Source organism: Apteryx rowi, unplaced genomic scaffold (genome assembly GCF_003343035.1).
Source record: "Apteryx rowi isolate R43461 unplaced genomic scaffold, aptRow1 scaffold_556, whole genome shotgun sequence".
NCBI lineage: Eukaryota > Metazoa > Chordata > Aves > Apterygiformes > Apterygidae > Apteryx > Apteryx rowi.
In genome coordinates, this window is record NW_020450823.1 from 294,140 (window position 1) to 315,015 (window position 20,876).

Consider the following 20,876-nt stretch of genomic DNA (forward strand, 5'->3'; position numbering starts at 1 on the left):
GTTCCATATCCCTGGCAGAAGTTTCCATATGAAAAGCTGAGTTATCTGTAAATCTTATAGGATCTGCAGAGCATAAAGACAGCAGTGTGTCTGACTGGCTTTCTACAATCTCCTGGTTGTTATTTTAGAATGATTTTTTGGGTACTGTTGGAATTTATCCTGTCTTCTGATGCTGCCATTGTGCATCTCATCTTCCACGTCACCAAGGCCAAGAGGGCACTTCCAACAAGGGAATTCACATCAGCTCATTTATATTTCTTTTGCAGAATGGAACTACCTCCTTTCTTCTTTGAAAACACATTGCTGTTTTACACAGGGACACAGGCTTTTTTATAGCCTCTCTTGAGTCAGGATTGTGTTTTTTCACTGTGTTCTTCACACACCTGGCTCCCTAATGCTAGCCAAAGAGGAGGAAGGAGAAAGGGCTATGTTATATGAAGTAGTTCAAGGACTTTACCATTAGGATTGATTTTGTTGGGAGCTGTCCATGTACTGAGACTGAAGGGCATCAGTATTAAACCCTAAAATAATCTAATTTTGTGCAGAGATTTACCAGATTTGCTTTAGGGCTACTATAGGGAAGCAAGATGAAAGCCAGTGTGCTGAGTATGCTTACCAACACTGGAATAAGAAAGCAGATGATATGCTACAGGTGCTGTGGATATATTTTCAGACATGTTCATTACAGCTGAAGTGAGACCATCACAGCCAATAAACACTAGTGCTTACCGTAGTCATCTTGTATTCAGAAGAATTGTTTATAGGAGTGAGTTTTTCTGGAAAACACATTATAGTTCAGGTAGCTGTTGGTAGGCAAGATTCTCAAATTATATAATTTCTCCTATTTTACTTAGATAGTCCTTTTGGGTTTTCAGAATCCAGCCAAAATATTTCATAAGGGTATTGGACTCTCCATCAATTTCGTAGGGCTTTTCAAGTTCCTCTGCATCTTCTAAAATGTGATAGCTATCCCTATGCACAACTCCAACACACCAGAAATAATTGAATTTAGCATAGCTCAAAGCAGAGCAGGGTTAGCATTTCTTTTCTGTTTCCTTTGGCTATGGTATGTGTAGATAGTTCAGCTGATGAATGCCTGTTTGGTTTGGAACTCAGGTCTTCCTTCAGTAATCTTTTTAAGCACCTTTTGTCAGGGGACTTGCAAAAGCTTTATAAACCTCACAAAAGTGACAATCTGGGAAATAAGAAAGCATCTTTTCTAATGGAAGCTGTAGAGAACAATTAAGTAGGTTACAGCAGTATGCAGCACAGAATTAGTGTCCATAGGTTCCTTGAGTAGCTGCAGCCTTAGTTTTATGTTTGCTTTGAGAGATGACATTCTCAGCGCCATGAACTCGTCAGTCAACTTTTGTGCATTAGTTTAGGAAATGCAACTTCCTTTGACTTCAGGCACTTCAGTTAATCCAGTAGGTTCGTTTTTGAAGTACCCATATATTCTGTTCCTGAGCTTTCTTTAATTGCTTAGGATCACTGCCAATTGTCAAAAACTCCTTGTTTAATACTGTAGTCTGTCCTGGATGTCTCCCAACCCTGCATTGTTACCAATGCTTCTCTAATACACTTAAAGATGGTTCCAAATTCTGATGTCTCTTACACAGTGTTGAAAAAAAAAATTGGCAAGATGTTCAGCTGATGTAAACCCTTGTAGCATTGCTACAGTAAGTAGCGTTATTCTGACTCATATGACCTGAAAATGTGGCTTGATCATTTTGCATGGACTGTAACTTAAGCATGTATTTTCAATCCTTTTATTCTACAGATTTTGGTACTTTTAAAGATGTATTTTTCAAAGCTGTTAAATATCTGAAGAGGATAAAATATATTCATGATAATTGGTTTCAAAAAAACTGGACAGAATTCTAAAGAAAGCAGGAGTGAAAACATTGCTCTGCATTTCAGACCTCTTCTAACAAGGTTTTTTTCTGTCTTTCTACAGCAATGAAATGTCCCACATATTTGATATATGATCACTGCCACAAAGCCTGCATAAAGCACTGTGAGAATAGTACTGAGCTCAGCGTCTGCAAGGATTATCCCACAGAAGGCTGTTTCTGTCCAGATGGACAGGTGATTTTCAACAACAGCTGTGTTGCTGAAGAAGACTGCACACAATGCATCAGTGAAGATGGCACACACCACCAGGTAGCTATATACTTATCAGCTTACCTTTGTAAGGGGTTGGGGTTTGTACCTTTGCAAGCTTTCCACTTTGGACATTTTATTTTCTAGCTCAGTTCCTCATAACTGGCCGGTTGTCAGCCCCATGTAGCTCCCCTAGTGTGAAATTGTCTGGGCTCAATATAAAATTCACAGCAGGGACTCTACAGACCTGGAAATGCATGACAAATCTGTGTGGAGAGAAGGCCAGAGAGAAGAGAGGAAGGATGGCATAAGTCACCATTTACCAAAATAAACACCTCCATTCAGTAGGCTTTTACCAGTAATGACAATTTAATCACAAAACTTCTCAAAACAACTGAAATGTGTCTTTGCAAAGTGGTTGGTGTTGAGCAGTGAGAGCAAGCTGACCTTATGTCAAGTCATATTAGATCCTCTCCCTTTTTTGGCATCAAATATGTGCAGATGAGGATCATTCCTTTGATGAAATTTATCATAATATTTTTACTTAAAATCCACTTACCTGAGCTAATTACAAGCCTCTCAGTGGCAAAATGGAACGGGGAAGAGGTACCAGTCCCAGGTGGCGGTCTGCAGTTGGAGACTATTAATTTTGTCCTTTAGCATCACACAATGAGTGCACAAGTTTCTCGTTACATCCCCTATTCCAAAAAACATCAGGATTGTTCCTCTTCACCCCCAGCTAATCAACTCTGGGCCATCTTATTGAAGTCATCCAGTCCTCTTAAATCTTCAGCTTTGTTATGGAACTTTAAGAGGAAGGGGCTTTATTTTCAATATTTTATGGACATTAGGTTTGTACCATTTTTGGATGGTCTTATTCTACTGACCAAACCTGGTTTCACAGACAGATCTCTTTTATAATATATATTTTCTGTAAGGAACAGAAGTCTCTGTGTGTGGTATGTAGTGTTGGATAGTCTATTCTTTAGGCAAAAAGGTAGATTCTTAGAAGTAAATGAATATGTGTACCCTGAATAACTTCATTTTTCACACACACATGTTTAGACTCACAGTTCAGCAACCTATATTTAACACTGACTGTTAGAACAAAAGGAAGAAAAGACTATTTGTGGCTAAAAACATCTCTCTCAAATACTGTTTGCACCAACTAACATAATGACAAAAGCATCAAACTTACAGAGGAAATACCATTTTTAGGTGATAGGGTACCCGCAAATAATGCATACAGCTTACTGAAGGAGGTGTTGCAGGTACTACTTGGCCAATGCAATAGTGCTACTAATTGCAGATTTTCATGAGGAATTTTTCTTATGCCCGTGTAATAGGCACTCACGTGTCCGAGATTCGCTCGAACACTGAAGGCACCTACTGCAGGCATGACCTTCTTGCTCGCCAGGACCGTCCCGTCCCATGGTTTGTGCCTTAGTGCCACCCGCTGGTATTAGCAGAGCACAGCTAAGTGGCTAAGTAGCATTTCAGTAAATACGATTTTGAAGGTTTCCTGCTGCTGGGCAAGGGACTGGTAGAGGAACATAATAGTATCCTACCCCTTGCCCAACATGCACTATGGATTTTGGCAGTGAGAAGGAAACACACAGGGAATGTGTGTTCTTTCATTCCACAACTGCGTGATCCAGGTGATGTTTGCCAAAATGAAAGGCTAGATTTTTCTGCAGGACTGAGCATACGTAGCTCTTACAAGCTTGCATTCTAAGGTTACAGAATCTCCAAACATTAGATGGTGATTTTTTGTTCTGTTTTAGTTCTTTGTTCTTTATTTTAAATACAGTATCACTGGATTCGTATAATACTTACTAGAGTTGCTAAAAGGCAATTGCAAAAAAAACCAGTGAGTTTATAATAAGAGGAACAGAAAAAAATCCAATTATTTCTCTTGGAAAAAAAAAAACAAAAAACCAAACTTGCAGTGTGTATAAACCCTGCCCTAAACTCAGATCAGTTGTGCACAATTCCCATTGAGCCTAAAAACTGTAGTCATTTTGTTATGGTTCTATATGAAATCGTTAGTGCAAATGCACAGATTAAAGCATAGGGTCTGTATGCTTTAAATCCCCAAATCCTCAGGCAATGTGGTACAATTCCCATTTAAATAATTGTTTCAAGCCCTTGTGGAGAAAAGCTCAGTGCATGTCTTGAGAATAATGTCTGCAGTGATATCTATCTACTTGTTGCTGCAGAAGTCCTAAAATTCATGTGAGTTGTCACATACTCCTTAATGGGGTTTTAACTCTGAAAACCTCTAGTCTGCATCCCAATGGCAAGGCTTAGATGCAGCTGCCGTGTGGATGGGGAGATGAAGGGCCAGGGAGGCTCAGCTCACGCAGCCGTTCTGCGTCTCCACCATCACGGGGTTAGCAGCGTGAGCAGTACGTCAGACAATGCAACTGGTGGTAGGTTATGATTTCCTGAACCTCCTTCTTTCCCTCAGGTGTTTTCCCCTATTCCTTTCCACACCAGATAGGTGCTTGGGCTTATGGGATTCTCAGCATCAATACCAATATAGAGCTCTATATAGCACAGTGCTATCTCCTGTCATTTCTTCTGGTATCAGAAAGAGAATCTTACTTACATTGAGGAAGAACTTGCCAGAAAATTGAAGCTGATGGAAGTGTTGGAACAAATGCTGTGATTCTCACTGTGTCCTGAAATGTCAAAATGCTTTTCACATCACCATCTCCAAATGTGGATGTTCTCTGTCAGCTGCCTTCTCAGGACTTTTTTTACCCCAAGTCCGTTGAATGCTCTGGCAGAAGGCTTGGAATTGCTTTTCCCAAGCCCTGAGATAATGTTCTTCGGTAGCAATATGTTGATGCAAGCTTTCTTTGACTAGAATAGATTTCTCACAGATTAACTAACCTTATCTGCTTTGGTTCCTAAGCTTTGTTAAACCTTTGGTTGGCTTGTTCTAGCTTGCCTCTTGTCTTATCCTTGTCATGTTGTTAACCTTTGAAAGTAAAATACCATTCTGACTGTCTTTTCAGACCCCTGTAAGGCTTTAAGGTGCATATATATCTGCAGGTGGAGGTGGCAGTATGCTTAGATGTTGCTTTTCTTTCTTATTAATGACGATCTCAACAGGCTGTTATTTTTAAAAGCATGCCAGAGTTCCCTGGATGACACCTTTTCCCTTCATGGCACCCTAACCTATTCTACAAGTTCTCACCCAGAACCTGGATCAGTTGTGCAGATTTACTTTATTGTCCCATAATGCATCTTTTCACTCTTACCTATTCACATGGATGTTAAATGTAGTCCTCTATAGATAACTACATGTTTAAAAATCAAGGATTTCCCTCCCTCTTATGAGAGGCAGCAGTGGTTAACTGTACACTTTACTGGTAATTTCTGGCAATGTGCTTATTACCATCAGGTAATCACCATAGGAGTGATGGTTTCTGATTTGGGATTGATATAGTATTCATCCGGTCTGCAGTCCATTGGGAAATCAAGTGATGAGACCTCAGATATTCTTAATCAAAAAAATGCATTGTTTATTTCTCTGAACTTAAGTACTACTAATTTGGGAAAGCAGCCACTTCTGTGTATTTCCCAAAATATCACTGTTTCCCTTATTAGCACTGAACATCCGATTGTGGTATGTAGTTCCATGATTACACTGTTACTCACAATAGCTTGCAATTACATTTATAACATCTGAGCATGTTTCATGCATAAAACAATAGTAATTCCTCATCCCAACAGTGAATTCTTTACATCACTTGCTAAATTGATACACTACAGTCATTTCAGAATTATGGATCATCTTAGGTTAAAAAAACAAGCAACCAATTCTTTATGTAGTCCTCTGTTTTTTCAGATTAATTTTGTTTACCCTCACCCACTCCCGTCACCAGCATACCACTGATCAGAACACTTAATTTCTAACTGTTGTTTTTATGCAGCACATGGAAACGTGGATTCCCGCCAATGAACCCTGCAAGATCTGCACATGTCTTGACAACAGGAGAGTAAACTGCACTGTCCGACCTTGCCCTACTGTCAAATGTAAATTGGTTTAGCTCTAAGTATGATTTCACTTGTATTGATTTTTGTTGCCTGTTCGGCTAGTTCTTATCCAAACATGTTTTGTGGGTGTTTTCTTCTTACTCCAGCTGTTGAATGTGGTCCCTGTGAAGTTCCTCGCCTGCACAGGGATCCTGGACAGTGTTGCCCAGAGTATGAGTGTGGTAGGTTCTCATGACATGTTGGGATCTTCTTGCTACATATTTTTACCAGATGCTTTAAAGACATAGAATTCACATTTTTATTTAATGCAAGTATAATGCTCTGTTTTTTAAACCACTGAATGACCGTATGACCATGATGGGCAGGGGGAGGAACCCTCCTGAGGACAAGAATCTGCATTCACTTCCCACACAACTTGCTTCTTTATAAGGGATGCAGAAGGGAAGGGAACAATTTTCTTTCATCTAAATGATGTTAGAAGGGTCTTTTTCAAGTACATATTTTTGAATGATCTATATTTAAAAATTAAGTACAACATTAGAACATTAATGCACTTAGCCCAAACCTGACCTGTTCCCTAAGCTATTTTGAAAACAAGCTCCAACCTGCTGTACTCTAACCTATTTCAGATTTTAGGATAGCAATTGAGTGTAGGGAAAACAACTTAATGGGGGTGCGTGTGTCTTTTCTTGAGGACTATTAGTCATGTATTGTCTTAGCACTCTCTCAATTTCTTTTTAGTCTGCGATCTAGTCTCCTGCGATTTGCCTCCTGCCCCTGTCTGTGAGTTTGGTCTGCAGCTTGCCCTGACCAACCCAGGAGAATGCAGACCAAATTATACATGTGGTAAGGTATCTTTTTAACACGGAGTGACAGCGGTACATTGCATTTGATAAATTCCTTTAGGCATTGCTTTTTTCCCTCTGAAAGGTTCCATTTTGGAGCCAATGGACATGAAATGATTTCACAAACTTGCAAGAAGGATGTCATTGGCACTTCTTGAATACGTTTTGAATTAAGGAAAAGAGAAACACTGCCATCTTGGATGTGTGTTTTCTGACCCTTATGCTTATTTTATAAATCTTTTCAATTGTATGTGAGAGAAGAATATTTTTTCAGGATAAGACCTTTTCCTGAACCTGCAGCACAGTCTTTGACCTGAGCCTTTTATATTTGCATTACTTCTTATTCTTTAAGTAGGTGTATAAAACTTTACAGTAACAATTAGTGCCTTGTTCACCAGAGAACTATCTTTGTTCAGCTGCAGCACTCTGAAATGCTGTGCACTTAACATGGTACTTAATTTTTTTCTGCTAGCCTGTAGCAGAGAAGCATGCAGTTTAATTCAAAGTCCTTCCTGCCCACCACATCGAAAACTGACTGTTAAGAAGACTGAGTGCTGTGATAAATATGAATGCACCTGCAGCTGTATGAACTCAACAGTGAGCTGCCCTCCTGGGTATTTATCTAGGTCTCTCACCAATGACTGTGGCTGCATATCTACCACCTGCATTCCAGACAGGGTAAGGGGAATGAGCTGTTTTTTCCATGAATAAGAATATATTTTATACATGAAGTGACAGTAGCACAGTAGGTGGGTCACTAGATGTAAACAAGTTCCAAAGCAGAGTATCAGGTAATGATACGAAGGCATTTTTAATTTACGTGTATGCAAGAGAAATACACAGTTCTGTCGTACTGGGCATATTTTATTATAGGCATTTATTCAGACATACCTAACCCATTTTTTGTGACTTTTAGGTATTCGGATGAATATATACCTAGCCAACCTTCAAAGTCATTCAGGCATTACGAATTTCAGCGATAATTCTGAAACTTGTAATTTGTTTCTGGATAACACAGCTATGTGCATTTGGATCGGTACAGTTACCGTATTTCAGAATTGCATTCTTTCAATCATATACTAACTTTACTGAGATATTTAAGAACACCTTAGACCTAAACTGCTTTTGCCCTTTGATTGCCTTTGCCTGAGGTGGCATTGTATCTCATATGAACTATACTGCCACTTTAAAATTTTTGCCAAATTAATACTTGACTCTGTTAAAACTTCACAGGATAAATTTGTCCTTAATTTTTCCAGTCATTTTATAAGCTATTATACTGTGTTAACCTTTAAGATAAGGTGGCTTAGAAGAGAAGTTGCAAGGCAGTGTAACCTGTCCACTGGAGCAACCTTATCTTACGACTTAACTTAGGTTACGCTGTCTTGCAGCTCAGGAGATCTGAGCTTTATTTTCTGTTCCTCAGTACTTCATGACCTTGCATAAGTCATTGTATTTCTCTGTGACTCAGTTTCTACATCTATGAAATAAAAAGGTGCTTATCTCTTTAATAACATGCTGTGAAATCTACCAATTGTGCAATGTAAGAGGTGGCACTGCTTTTGTTGTAGCTGTGATGGCCTAAGGACACAAGCAAATGAATGTAGCTCAACATAATACCTTTTATCAGATCAGCTGAAAAAGTTTTGAGTGCACAGGTCCTTCTTCAGGACTCACTTTTTTCTCTTCTCTAGATATTGGATCACAGTCAGACCCTGAACAACTCCACTGAAAGATAAAAATCTCTGTATTTATTCTTTTACAAAACAGCAGCTTTGGCTGCATTTATTTTCCTTTCTTCAATAGCGTCACCACACTTTTAAGACCTATAGCATTTCTGCTGGGTTCAACATATTCCATAAAATGTGTAGTAGGTGTCATGTCTTAAAAAGCAGTCTTTTAGGACCAGAAGTGTGTCCTAATACCAGAAGTGTGCCCTTTCATGTATTAATTGTTGTATTCCATAGGTGTGTGTGCACAACAACATTGTCTACCCCATTGGGAAAACCTGGGAAGATGGTTGTAGAGAATGTTCTTGCACTGGTACAAAAGATGATGTTACAGGACTTCAGATGATGGAATGTCATGAAAAAACATGTAATATGTTCTGCTCTCAGGTGAGTAACATTAAAACCAATTCATTAGCCAGTGGAGTCCTGATGGGGTTCTAAAAAGATTGCTTTTAAACTTGCATGTAGTAACACTAGAAAAGAACAGAAGATACATATTGTAGCTTTGCATTATCTTGGGAACAGAGCCTAAGAGGGGCTGAGTATTGTTGACTTTATTTTAGGAATATTGTTTTAGGACCAGATTCTGCTGCCAAGGAAATCAGTGACAAGATTATTTTATGTTTCAATCAAAGGAGTACTGGTCCCTGAAGTGTCACTTGTACAATAAGTACTTATGATGTGTGAAGTTCGATTTCAAATGACTTTGTTCTAACTGAAGTTCACTTTCTGAAGAGAACATTGCAGATCTGTCTATTGCTTACCTCTGCCTGTTACAGCAGTAACACCACCACGTGCTGTGGCCTTCCTTTTGCCCAAACATCTGCTACATACTATCAAATGATGTGATCTACTTTTGGAAGCCTACAAAACAAGTATGAGATCCTTTGTTATGTTGACATACCCATCGTGGTCAAGCAGGAGGAGACAGACAAGTAGGCAGAAGAATTCTAGAAGAGTCAAAGGCATTGGTTAAAAACCAGCAGTACTTGCCAGTATCATAGATTAGGAGACTTTGGCCATAACATGATTCATACAAAGAAAAATTAAAAATGGTAATTATGCTATCCAGTATACTATTGAACTGAATAAATATAAGTATACAGTTACTATTAAATTACCCAGTTTACATCCCTAACATTCCTCATCTTGACATAATGTGGAGAATAAGGGAGTAAAAAATTACTGAAAAATTAAATGTGATACCCTAGAGCTATATTCTGCTCTGGTATCTAGCACCTTGTGCACCTATATCCTGAGCATCTGCATGTCCTTGCTTCATGAGGTTAGCATGGATGGGGCAGTCAGTGAGGAGAATGGAAATGCACACATCAGGTCTCCAGAAAAATCAGATAACAGAAGAGGTTGCCCAGCTGTGTGCTGACAATCCACCTCCCTCACCAGCTGCAGTGTGGCCACAAGATAAGTTGTGCTGCTACTGTCAGTGGCAACCAACAATACACTTTGCCTCTTTCCAAAGCTTTCAGGATGTTCATGAATTAATTAAGATTGCTCATCATGGTATTGGCCAATTCCATGCAGGAAAAGGGGTATATGATTTAAAGCAGCTCCTCCCTAACATGTGGTCCAGTGGTATGATATGTGAGGTCAGTAGGCTGTGCAGAGTCCATGTGGAGTAACTAAGCTTGAACACGTGGGATTCAGAATATTTTGTGCAAGTCCTTTGCTGACCCGAGGTTTTTTCCCCATGAGTTGTTCTCCCCTGTACCATGAAGTGAAGGCCAGAAGAGGCTCATTTGTCTTTTTTCCTTAATGCAGAAACAGAGATGAGCTACTTCATGTTCTGCAAATCTCCTAGTTGCTTTTTAAATGCTTACACTGGGATGTACATTGTATTATTTCCCCACCCCCCACCCCTGCAAATTTGAACAGTTGGCTGAGCAAAAAAATGTTCTCAAATATGTGTTGTAACATTGATACCTTCAGTGGTCCGGTGGCTGATAAAAGCCTGCACATTGGCCTATGACTCCACAGAATGGTCCCTAGACTCATTACAGCTGACCCAGCTGGAACTGGTCTGTGGGAAATGCAAGGGAGGGCATACTCCTGCAATGCCTGCAGAGCCCTTTAACTACAAGGCATGTGTACTGCTTCTGTATTTGATTCACTGTGCTGGCTCAGATACTGCTGTGATGTTTTGGGGCTTCTAGTACCCCATGTGAGACAAGATTCACCTGTTTTTTCTGCTCCAGCTTTTTCTATGCTTGATGGAAAAACAGTGAGTTTCCAAACAAATATGCCATGCACATGTCCTCCCACCCCCGCCAAGCTTCCAAATCTTAGTAGACTATTTCCTAAACTTTTTAACCTGTTTTCGAAGGTATGCCTTTTTAGTAAAGAGGGTATTTATAAACTCCCATTTATGCAGTAACATTCAGAACAGAAAAGAAAAAGCTAAGAAAAATCAGTACATGGTATCTGTTCTTCCTTCTTGCTTTTAGTTATTTACATTTGGAATAAGGCTCCTCATTAGCAAACCTTACAAATAGGGTTATGAAAAGTCAGAGGTGTTCTTTTTGCTTTCAGAAAGACATCAGTAATAATGTGTTTGGGAGTCAAAGGCTGACCTTGGCATATAGTATATCTCTGCAGCACCTCATGAATGAGTTAGCATTGTTGTAGAAACTCTGCATTGCCTGACTCGCTTGTTTCTAATTCTCATTTGAATTTACTTCAAACTGTGTTTTAGCACAGCTGACCATGCGTTGTAAGTTTGACTATGAATGTTTCAGTTATGCAAGTTGTTGCCTGAAAAGCAGTTCTCTTCTGAAGTCTATTAAGCTAATCATGCCTCGTTTTTCAAAGAATTTCAAATGCCTTAATACCACTGTGTTTCAATATCATTTAACTTATCAGAATAGAGCTGGACAGCCTGTATGTATGTGAACATGCAAAGATGTGATCTGAATATAAGCTGTCTTTTTTTCTTTTTCTTCTTTTTGACTATTTCCCTGTACTTTATCTTGAATACTGCATAATTCCCTAGGACCCACAGCTTTCCCCCCCACCCCTTTTTCGAAGTGTAGAGTTTGTCCTGAAAGCTTCAGGAACAATATTTCTTCTTCCACCGGTATACCCACTACTGTGAAATATACTAGTATACACAGTGCAGTGAAAACCATGAGGGTAGATATGAGAGCTTTCAACTCTTGCAAGAGAATCCCTTCAATTTCCATTTGTGGAACAGACTTTTTTTCTAATACTGCAATGGTTATGAAATATTAGATTTAAAATATCTGGCTGCATTTTGGCTCATAGCCATGGCTTGATCAATAATCTGTTATTCTAGTAAAGCTTCGGTTATGCAAAGCTACAGTTTCTGGACAAATCAGCCTTAAATACTGCAGTCTCAAAAAAGCTTTTCTTAAAAGAAGCAACAAAAAAGCTTGGAGGGCACCAGACCGGTTTTTTGGGGGAATCTGCCATTTCTTTTGCTCTTTTAATGGTTTTCAAAGTGCTAGGACTGAAACCCTAGCTGTTGGATTCTGGAGAGCTCAGATTTTTTTCTTAACTTATTCCTGATTCAGTGAATATGCACATCAAGGACCACAGCAGTTCTGTAATCTTGTTTAAATTGTCCCTAAGGGTTATATTTCAGTTAAGATATAATCACATAGAAAGTTGTGCTGACATTAAAGACCTCCTTTAACTGTGGATCATCACTCAGATGATGTTCAAACACTCTGCTGCTTATTGGTTTTAATTACATTGATAGGTTTTAAACTTGTGCAGTATCATTGTCGACCATCTCATCTGATTTCTGTGAAAACAGCTTGCACTTTGTTTACATAGATATACAAAAAGAGGAAAAAAAGAACTTAATACATATACTAGCTCCCTCACCTTGCTGAATGAATGGTGCTACTCTACTCTTCTTCCAGACATGACAAAATCACACTCAAATCTGGTCTGTTGTTATAGAATGTAAAGAAACACTGTAGGAAAAAAAAAGGATATTTCATTAAAATGTACCAATCTCAAAGTTCTGTGACGATATTTAAATTAACAGCAAACACAACACTCTCACTTGCAAACAAGGTGTGGATCTGCTTCATTATATGTCATAGTCCCCATCCCTTTTCTGTCCTCTTTATCCTTCTCATATCAAAGTTTTGGGAAAGTGCTCAGATAATTGCTGTAATTATTGCATGTGCCACAAGGAGGAGTGGTGTCTGTACCTCCTGGAGGTTCTTCAGTAGGGATTTCTCTGCACGTGCAATTCCAATACATCCCTCTAGTGAATTGTGGTGATAAAATGAATAGCGGTTTTCAAAACACCCTAAAGTCACTAATGTATTAATGTGAAGTGAGCGCTTGCTTGCTTACTTTCTGTCAATGTTCTTGAAGTTAGGAACTTATTAAGCAATGTAAAAGAGTGTGGTTTAAAGTATTGTGTGATTGTGAGAAGAAGAAAGTATAGTTTTCTGGAATACAAGTGCTAGTCAAAGCCAGTTGCTAAGAGTGTATAAATTAATTAGAGCTTTTCCAGTCTCTTGATGACTGCATTGAATTATGATAAAGAACATTTTCACCATGCATGCAAAGGTATAATGAATGATGATTGTAATAGATGTTGACTATGAAATCTATGGCTTTAATCTCCAATATTTCCAATTGATATTTCCTTTGAAGTAGCGGTGTTGGACTTCTCATGCTTATGAGGTAGGAAGTGGCTTAATATTCTATGTTAAGAAGGTCAAAGAAAATAATTTCAAAGGAAGGCTATTGTCCAAGTATTTGATATGCAGGATCATATTTAAAAAGTGAAAATCTTGATGAGAAGTAATTTCAAACATCCTGCTTGCATTTTAAAACATAACTTATTATGGAAATTAGGGAATGGTATCTTAATTTTCTGGAGAGTTGCAAGTGGAAAATTAAGTCCTCACCTGGGATAAATGAGTGTAGCTCCAGGGAAATCTCTAGAGTTGTGCTGATTCATTGCCACTGAAGATTTTGATTTTAGCATTTCAAGTTCGTTTACGTCTATCCAATTCTATTTTTCTCAGTCTCTTGTTGCCATTTGCATACTCTTTGGTTCCTCTGATCCTCTCTAGGGACTGTCATCTCAGTACCTAAAAGACAAACACTGGAGCCTTCTTAAAAATACTCTGCATGTTTGAAGAATAATCTCAATTCTTTCTTTCCTCCCGGGCTCCCCCTGCTCCCCTCGCGCTCCCCCCCCCCCCCCCCCCCCCCCCCCCCCCCCCCGCCCCCCCCCCCCCCTTTTTTCCTCCCTCCCCCCCCCCCCCCCCCCCTCCCGGCCAAAAAGCAGTTGCCAGAGTTTTCTGGCCAAAACCTTAGCATCCACGAAAAGATGAGCTGTACATCCTGAGCAACACTCAAATGAAAGAGGGAGAGCGCAGATATGCCAGGCCATATCCTACATGGATCCCTTCACGTGTCTTGAGTGGGCAATGAAATCAAAACAAGCATTCTCTGAAGCCCTTTGGGCTTGAGATCAGCTTTATCTCTGCATTTGTGTTTTATCAAAGAGCCTGGCCTGGTGGCAAGACCGAACGTGCGTCTGGTTCTCTGCAGTAGCTGCCTGTTACCACTCCCGCATCAGCTGTGTGCTCCCATTCAGATGCACAGGGTGGCTTGTGTTGCCCTATTCCTTGCCTCCTGGGGCACTGGGTTTTTTCAGTCCTGGGGGCAGTGATCTGCCTGTCAGTGTGACAGACGGACAGATATTTACCGTGGGCTCCTTTGGAGTTTTAATCCCCCATTTGAAGTTTGAACTCTAAATGTATATATATAAAAAAACAGGATACAGAGGAGGAATGAAAGCAGCAGATCCAGCGCATAAAAAGCAGGAGACTAGCAGAACATTGGCTGAAGGCAGTAAGTGGTACCTGAACAATAAAAAAGGCAAACAGCATCCTCTCTACAGTGTCTATTTGCTGGATAATGAAAGGCAATGAAAATAAAAAGACTGAGACTGCCTGCTCTGTCTGCTCCTCTCTCTCTGTTCTAACATGGCCAGACCACTATTTAGCAGATACAAATCATATCAACCAAAACATTCAAAAGCACAGCTTTTTCAGCAAAGCTAGATTGAACTCCAGTATTTCATAGTACAACATTATACAAAATGCTGTTCCATATAAAAGTCTGCTGATTATAGAGGTTTGCTAATATGCTCCATAGTGAAGAGCAAAGATGAAAAGTGATAATAAAATAGGGAACCAAGTAGGGTTTTAGTGATTGTTGGCCTCAGTTTTTACTCACCCTGTAGTAAATACCAGGCAGCTCACCAAGGGAGCAAGTTGAGGATCCTTCAATCATTTGAGCTTGAAGGTGTTGGCCAAAGCAGAAACGATGCTTATTTTCATTGGCATTTTTCATGGGAACAATTTTTTCTCTGAGTGAATATTTTCTATTCAGTCCTGTATTGAAATCAGAGCTATGTTTTGCCCCTTGGAGACTGCCTAGCTGTTAAATATGGAATATATTTATTCTAATTAAAATAAAGCTCCTTACTCCCTTTCACTTAGATACACCAGTGTTTGTACATTTGGCTACTTTCCTCAGAAGAGGAAAAGATGAATTGTTAAATCAAAAGTGGTTCCTTATTGTGTCTCTGCCCAGCCCCTTCACTCTGCTTCAGCACAGGCCCAATTAGTGTCTGAATGTGTTCAGACTGAATTGTAAGCTTGAGGTCTCAGAGATGGGAAGGAGAATTGTGAGTGCCGATTAACAGCCAAGATGCCACTAAAACAATTTTTATCTTTTGTTTTCTTTTGTATAATAGTATTATATTAAAAGAAGGATTTCTGAAATACAAATAAAAATTCTTGTAGTTATATACAACTCATGTGCAAAAACCAGAGATGATATAATGTAATGATTCTCAAAGACATTTTTTAAACTGGGTTCTTGGCATTCATGTATAGTTTCCTCTCAAAACCTACCAAATAGTATAGCAGTTATGACAGTCACCTTTAGAAGCGAGCTTACTTCTTTTTCCTTTTGCACTCCTCTACAATGCCCTATTATCTGAAAGACTTGCTCTTTACAATTTGCTAAAGCATTAAAGGAACTGCTCACATACAATAAACTATAGTGTTTGGAAATGGCTGTTGCTCAATGTTGCTGAAACAGTTCAGGCCACCCCAAAACCATTTTTCTTTTACATCATCCCTTTCCATGTCTGCTAGTTTATCTCATTTTTCTTTTCTGTCTTGTGACAAATCTTTATATTATTACACATTCGTTCAGCTCCTAAGAAAAGCAGGAATATTCTGGGTTATTTCAAGGTTTGGAGTGGTTTTTTTGGTTTGCTTGTTTCCTTTCTTTTTTTGTGTGTTGAGTACCATCAACATTTGCTGAACTCCTAGGAAGGGTGATCCGTACCACAGCAGAGAAGCTGATCTGTTTACAAGACTGGGTCATTAGTAAGGATCAAAATGAACTGAGGAAAGATAGTACCTAGAGTTAATTAATTCATGTAGCTGAAGTGAATGTGTCTTCAAAATATAAATTAAACAGCAGCTAATAAGAGGATAAGAAGTCTTACGCCTAGTGTACATTTCAGTTTTTTCTTACAGATAATGTTAGTCGTTTAAAAGAATGCTGAACTGAATGGACCACTTGTTTGTTTTGTAATGGCAGTGTGTGGCCTTATAGCTGTGTTTTCAAAATCTCCTTTTCCTAAAAAAAAAAAAAAAAAAAAGCTAACATTAAGCATTTATCTCAGTGTTTTCTTTTAGTGTTAATCTTCTCATGTGTCTTCTCTTATTCCTGAGTCAGTCAGTCCTTTTTTTTTTTTTTTNGGTTACAAGTATGTTGTCCAAGAAGGGGTGTGTTGTGGAAGGTGCCAAAAGACGGCGTGTGAGGAGAAGTTGTTATGGTCTCGGGGTGATGCAGATGCTCGTTTACATGAGGTAAGGCAGTGGTGGTTTGGGCAGTTCCTCTTCTAGCAGAAGTGGCCTCAAATCATTTGTATTCCAGAGAAGGGGAGAAAAAGCACATACAAGTTATTTCCTTTAAGACAAGCAACACTGAAAAACAATGTTCTTTTGGGGGGTGATTTAACCACTCGGTTCTGCTAATAAGCAAACTTTCTGCTCTCTTTTTAGGCTCTAAAGAAGCAATCTTGGTATGTAAAATCAGTAATTTCAAAAACAGTAGCTCAAAAGAATAATGGGATAGGATGCTTGTTCGACTGAAGGTTATCTGTTTAAATTATCCTAATTAATTTATATTACTCCATGGATAGCAGGCAGATTGGATAGTGGATTGCTTGAATTTCATGGTCCTATTCAAATAGGATATCCTACTGGGTACACACTGAAATATCAGAAGTAAACGGGGACAGAAACATGAATTACCATCCCTTTGCTAAAGATGATGGCTCCAGGTCAGATCAGACTGCAGTGGTCCAGGCCACAGTTGTTCTCTGCACAGAATAATGGTTTATTTTCAGCAGTATGTCTCGTCCCCTTGAATTCCTGCATGTCTGTCCCAAAAAGTCCAAAGGGAAATGAGTGCATACAACTGCCATTTTAAATGCATTGCAGATACCCTACTACTCTGGAAAGCTCGGTGGATACTGGTTTCTTTTCTTGCCTTCAGTTTTTAATTCCTTCAGGCTATTCCTTTTGTTCTGTTCCTAACTCAAGTGGCCGTGGCAAGCCTTTGCTTACCCCAGTAGCATTAAGTTGCTTAATCCTGTGTGGCAGTTTGCATTCAGCAAAGGAAAACAGAAACAGTAAGTTAAATATATTTAAAATAATAGACCTTCTCACCACTCTTTTCTTCCCAAAGTCATTATAGTGTTTCTGCATTTATATCTACATGTCACTGGGAAATATGTGCTATTAACTTTTGATCGTTTCTTTTACAAAGCCAGTCTGCTGACTTTTAAAAAATGTTAGTGTATCATTTTCCAGCCTACCTCTCCCCTGACTTTACCAAGGATATTTCTTAATAAGGATCAATATTATTTTCTGTTTCATAAAACAAGCCTTCAAAAGTCATACTCTAATGTCCCACCATGTCTTACTAATTTCTGTTGTCCTAAATGAATAATAGATTCTTATATTCTGCTGCCTCTTTCTTGCTGTGTACTCTTTCAACTCTTCTGTCATTAACATAGAGGTAACTATTTAACAAGTGAGCGAAAAGTATTCATTCAATTTCTGAGCAAACATGTTTCACTTTACTGGAGTTGGGGGTCAGATTCTTGTATTCACTATTCTTGAAAAGTATTTAAAGATTATTTAAAGTGGATTATATTAAAGTGGATCACTGCTTCAAAGCATTGATCAGCTCCTCCCAGCATTGAACAGGAGTAACATCTTCTTTCTGGCATGTGCTAATGTATTTTCCCAAGAAAAGGACTTGAAGTTCCCACCTTGTCTGACCCATGGGTGGTTATAACCAATATTAACAGGATCCAGTCTCTTCTACATTTGCAAAACCTTTTCTAGTCAGTAACTTATTGCCAAAATCTCCTCCAGGCTTAGTAAAGCCAATTTGCAGGAGATTTCCAGCAGAAACAGGGCCAGCTCTGCTACAGCGCAATGAAGTACAGCCAGCTACCAAGAGCAAATTTAAAATTAAATCTAATTAAGCTTCCATTATCTTCTTCACGTATTATTTCACTTGCCTTTTTGCTTTTCACCTTAAGGCTAATCCTGTTACTCTTAAACTCTGCAAACAGAACAGCAGACTACTCTATAAACTGATTGTCACAATACGGATTTATGGAGCACTGTTGAGTGACAAAATGTTCCTGAGGAAGTAAACATGCTTTTCATAAACCAGCACATTGGTTGTGGTTGTCCTTCCTTTATCTGGTGGAACAAACATTGCTGTGTACTGTTAATCCTTTTACAATTTCCTGCTAGGTTGGCACAGAGTGGCGATCCCTGTTCGATCGTTGCATTATCAATGAATGTGTCCGAGTGAACAATGAAGTTTTTGTGCAGCAAAAGAACATTTCTTGCTCTCAAATGGATGTGCCCGACTGTACAGAGGGAACTGAATTACGCTGCGACCAAGTAAAAGACTGCTGTCCATCCTGCAGATGTGGTAAGGTTGCATACGTGGCAAGCAGAACCACTGGAGAATTAATCAGCTGAAGTGTTGATCTGCTGTTTCTCAGTAACAATTTCAAAAGTGTGTGTTATGCAAATATAATAATAATTTGAAGCTTTCATGTATAATTTAGGCATTGAGTGCAACACCACGTGCTGCTATTACTTCCTCTTTCAAAGTGCTGTTCATTGTCTCCCTTTGGACTCCCTTTGAACTACCTGTCAATGGTCCTGCTTACCAGTGCTTCAGGGAAACATGCCAGGCTAGATCTATACTAGCAAATTATTGCGCTTTCCTATATTGTTAAGCAGTTAAATGGATCTTGACATGCTTTTGGCCTAGGAAGCTTAGTTCTCTCCTGAATACTTTGCAGGTGCGGTTCAGGAATTAGAAGGTTTCAAGGTCTGCTCTGCGCAGGGTGTTTGTGTGCAGTTGTGCTCTCTTCTGAGCACTGGCGACCATCAGGGCTGTGGCCATCAACTAGCACAGACATGGGTCACTCTACGCCAGCTGGCCTCTGTCTGGGAAGACTCCCAGTCACATTTATTTGACAAGTATAAATGCAGCCACAGAGTAAGCAGCTAGAAATGGGAGGAGGAGGAGAAGTAAAGACTGTAACTTGCAGGAAACCTATGAGTGCCTCTTCTGGGAATGAGAGGCTTGAACTAAAGGGGAAAATCCACATTGTACCATGTACTTGGAAAAAACAGCTCAGCAAGGTATGTTTGAAGGTAGAATTCAGGATAACACTGGCAAATTACTACTTTTTAAGTTATAGTCTAAGAGGACTGAATTGTGCCTCTTTATATTGAAAATGGATCTAATGGCATAAATTGGAACTATAGTAAGTCAAAAAAATATTCATGGTTTATTAAATCTAAATAACGGTATGATAATAGTAACACTAAATGGTGTATTATCCTCTTTTTCAGTACCCTTGAATGGTTGTCTTTTGAATGGCACTGTTATTGGGGTAAGACTTGATTCCTGTTATTTGATATGATAGTAAGATATTTCAATATTTTAATGAGCATTTGTAGAGCACAAACTTGTCAGAATACCCATAAGCTTACAGGGCAACTTTGTTCAGTCAAAATCTCTGCGAATGAGACCCTGTAGTGAAAGCAGTGGTAAGGGGCTAAGCAGGCTATGTCCAGCTCATGATCCTGCCACAGACTTCCTATATGACAATTAATATCTCTCTAAAAGGGGGACAATATTGTTTCCTTATCTTGAAAGGATGTTCAAGAAAAGTGCTCGGAAACTGTGGTAGTCTGGGCTATGTGATGACTTACAGGCTACCAAACACACAGGAAACTATCTGTGAGGGATAATCTCAGAGGTGATCCTTGCCACTGCAGGGAAGGAAAAACTTTCCTTATTTTACCTAGAGGATAAGACAGATTAAAAAAGGCTGGAGACTCTTGCTCCACCTGTGTGGAAGGAGAGGTATCTCTCTCTGGCTATTAGCAGAAATGGAAAAGCTGAGGTTCCTCACTGTTTGACCTCTGTCCCCTTTCAGATCCCTGCTGATATGCCCTCAGAGGAAGTTTTTTCTCAACTGCGTATTTAATGCATAGATTAAGACGTGTTTAACCCAGTCCATGACAATGGGAAGGATTGGAGTTAAGCATCTGATCTCATTTATGCCAAATTTATCTTTGGAGAGCTCTGTCAATTGTCTATTGTTTCCCTAAATCCATGTTCTGGCAGCACCTCTGGTGTCAAAGAACTCTAAGTATTCTCATCATCTTCTAGGGAAACAGGTCCTTTTTATTCATTTAACCTAACTTTTAACCTATGTATTCCTCTATTGTCTATGCATTTCTTCCTTTTTCCATTTATTTAGAAGGTAAGTTTGCCCACATCTCTTTAGACTTTTGAGGTATGGCAGAAAGAAAGGACCTTTCTCCATGTATTTTTTTCCATGTTCTATAGGCATAAGCTTATCAGTTTATTAGAGCTAACGCCTTGTCATCAAATATTCTGTGCTGGAATTACTTCTCTGTAGAATTAAATCCAAAGAGTATTTCTGATTTTCTGTCAGAACATTTGGAGAGGATTGTAAAGTGGTAAAACATGTAATAATCCACTTTCTTTTTGACTCCTCTGTTTGTCTCCTCTA

General features: G+C 39.1%; 1 protein-coding gene across 1 annotated transcript in view; it reads left to right on the forward strand.

Moving 5' to 3' along the window:
- Positions 1-20,876, forward strand: part of VWF (von Willebrand factor) — a 148,634-nt gene that overhangs the window by 110,980 nt on the left and 16,778 nt on the right. The window contains exons 38-46 of the mRNA XM_026081615.1: positions 1,958-2,163; positions 6,048-6,150; positions 6,258-6,332; positions 6,853-6,957; positions 7,429-7,634; positions 8,924-9,073; positions 16,456-16,593; positions 18,562-18,745; positions 19,684-19,724. Coding sequence (XP_025937400.1) covers positions 1,958-2,163; positions 6,048-6,150; positions 6,258-6,332; positions 6,853-6,957; positions 7,429-7,634; positions 8,924-9,073; positions 16,456-16,593; positions 18,562-18,745; positions 19,684-19,724 — 1,208 coding nt within the window. The remainder of the gene's footprint in view (positions 1-1,957; positions 2,164-6,047; positions 6,151-6,257; positions 6,333-6,852; positions 6,958-7,428; positions 7,635-8,923; positions 9,074-16,455; positions 16,594-18,561; positions 18,746-19,683; positions 19,725-20,876) is intronic.